The sequence below is a fragment of the Buceros rhinoceros genome, unplaced genomic scaffold, assembly GCF_000710305.1.
Source record: "Buceros rhinoceros silvestris isolate BGI_N320 unplaced genomic scaffold, ASM71030v1 scaffold1414, whole genome shotgun sequence".
In the NCBI taxonomy this organism is placed as follows: domain Eukaryota; kingdom Metazoa; phylum Chordata; class Aves; order Bucerotiformes; family Bucerotidae; genus Buceros; species Buceros rhinoceros.
The window spans coordinates 206,336-208,040 of NW_010409914.1; the positions used below are offsets into that span (position 1 = coordinate 206,336).

At 39.5% G+C, this 1,705-nt stretch overlaps 1 protein-coding gene across 1 annotated transcript in view; it reads left to right on the forward strand.

The window, feature by feature from the left end:
• Positions 1-1,705, forward strand: part of ROBO1 (roundabout, axon guidance receptor, homolog 1 (Drosophila)) — a gene marked incomplete at its 5' end in the record, with an annotated part of 114,032 nt that overhangs the window by 99,087 nt on the left and 13,240 nt on the right. Inside the window, one exon of the mRNA XM_010135390.1 lies at positions 1,220-1,629. Coding sequence (XP_010133692.1) covers positions 1,220-1,629 — 410 coding nt within the window. The remainder of the gene's footprint in view (positions 1-1,219; positions 1,630-1,705) is intronic.

Consider the following 1,705-nt stretch of genomic DNA (forward strand, 5'->3'; position numbering starts at 1 on the left):
AAGAGCACGGGAAAAACTGCGCTCGCAGCACAGCCGCGTGACTTTTAAAGCGAAAGTGGCGCGAAAACTTTCAACCTATGAGGATGCTGCTTAACGTCACATGGCAGGGAATACAAATGCTATAGGTTGGTTTAAAGCAAACTTCTCCTAAAAAGGAGATCTTTGCTAACCTACCACACCTTGCTAAATTTTCTTTTCAAAATTAGTAAGTATTCCCGTTTACTAAAATTTTAAAAATCATTACTCCCTCCCCAAACAAGATATTTAATTTATAAAAGTCATCATTTGTTGATGAGATAATGAGGGACAAATTGACAAAGGAAAATGACTTTGGAAATCTTCGCAAAGCAGTAGGAATTCCTGGTAAGCAAAACCAACAATATAGCCGTTGCTGCAGGAAGTATTTCTTCCAATCAGACAAGTGGCTGTTAAAGAGCATGCCTCTGGCCTTGAGAAGAAAATCTGTTGACAGTGTTACTACCTGAGACTTCTGAGTGGAGTATTAACTGAACTGAATATTGATCTAATGATATCTTATACTTTGCCTTTTTAAGCTGGAGACACCATTACTGATGATTTAAGCTCAAAAAAAGTTAACCCGTATATCTATATGCATTTTTTTTATCCTTAAGACCTAGAACTAACGTTCCAGTGGAGAATTCTTTATATTATCGCCAAGACTAATTTAAAAAAATATTGAAATAGCAATATATCTTTTCCTGTCTTTCTGAATCACTGGGGTGAGTGGAGGTAAGACAGTGGAACAGTCTGTTGACATTAATAGTTTCAAGCTTCTAGAGCAATATACAGATACTTCTTTGGCTCACACTGTCAAGGGTACACAAATAATTTTTTTAAATAGTCATATGAACTGTAGCCACCTCTTTGCCTAGCTGTATTATGTGCTGCTTGAGGAAAAATGGGCAGCTTATGCAAAATAATCCAACTGTCATTAAAATCAGTGGTAAAGGAACCATATTAAAAAGTCAGTTTTCTTTCTGGTAGATTTTGAACTACCACACTGTCACTTCTGATTTACAGCAAAAAATAAAAACTCAAAAAAACCCAAACAACCGTGAACCATTCAGATATAAGTTCTGTTACTTTAAAAGGCAAGTTCAATCTTGTTGGGTGATTAAATAAGTATTTTCATCAACTACTATTTCCTCTGACTATGCTATGTGACTTCAATTCCTTTTATCCTTTTATTTTTACGCAGACGTCAACCTGTGAGTCCTCCACCCCCTCCAAGGCCTATTTCCCCACCACATACCTATGGGTATATCTCAGGGCCCTTGGTCTCTGATATGGATACTGATGCACCAGAAGAGGAAGAGGATGAAGCGGATATAGAGGTTGCCAAGATGCAGAACAGAAGGCTTCTGCTGCGTGGCCTTGAGCAGACACCTGCCTCCAGTGTTGGAGATTTGGAGAGTTCTGTAACAGGGTCCATGATCAATGGCTGGGGTTCAGCCTCTGAAGAAGATAACATCTCCAGCGGGCGGTCTAGCGTTAGCTCTTCTGATGGATCATTCTTTACCGATGCAGATTTTGCACAGGCTGTTGCAGCAGCTGCGGAATATGCTGGCCTGAAAGTAGCCAGACGTCACATGCAGGATGCAGCAGGAGGTGAGTTTGTCCTCTGATGAGAGAAGAAAAAAAATTACCATTGTGAAATGTATTTATCCACAACCGCTTCGTGGAT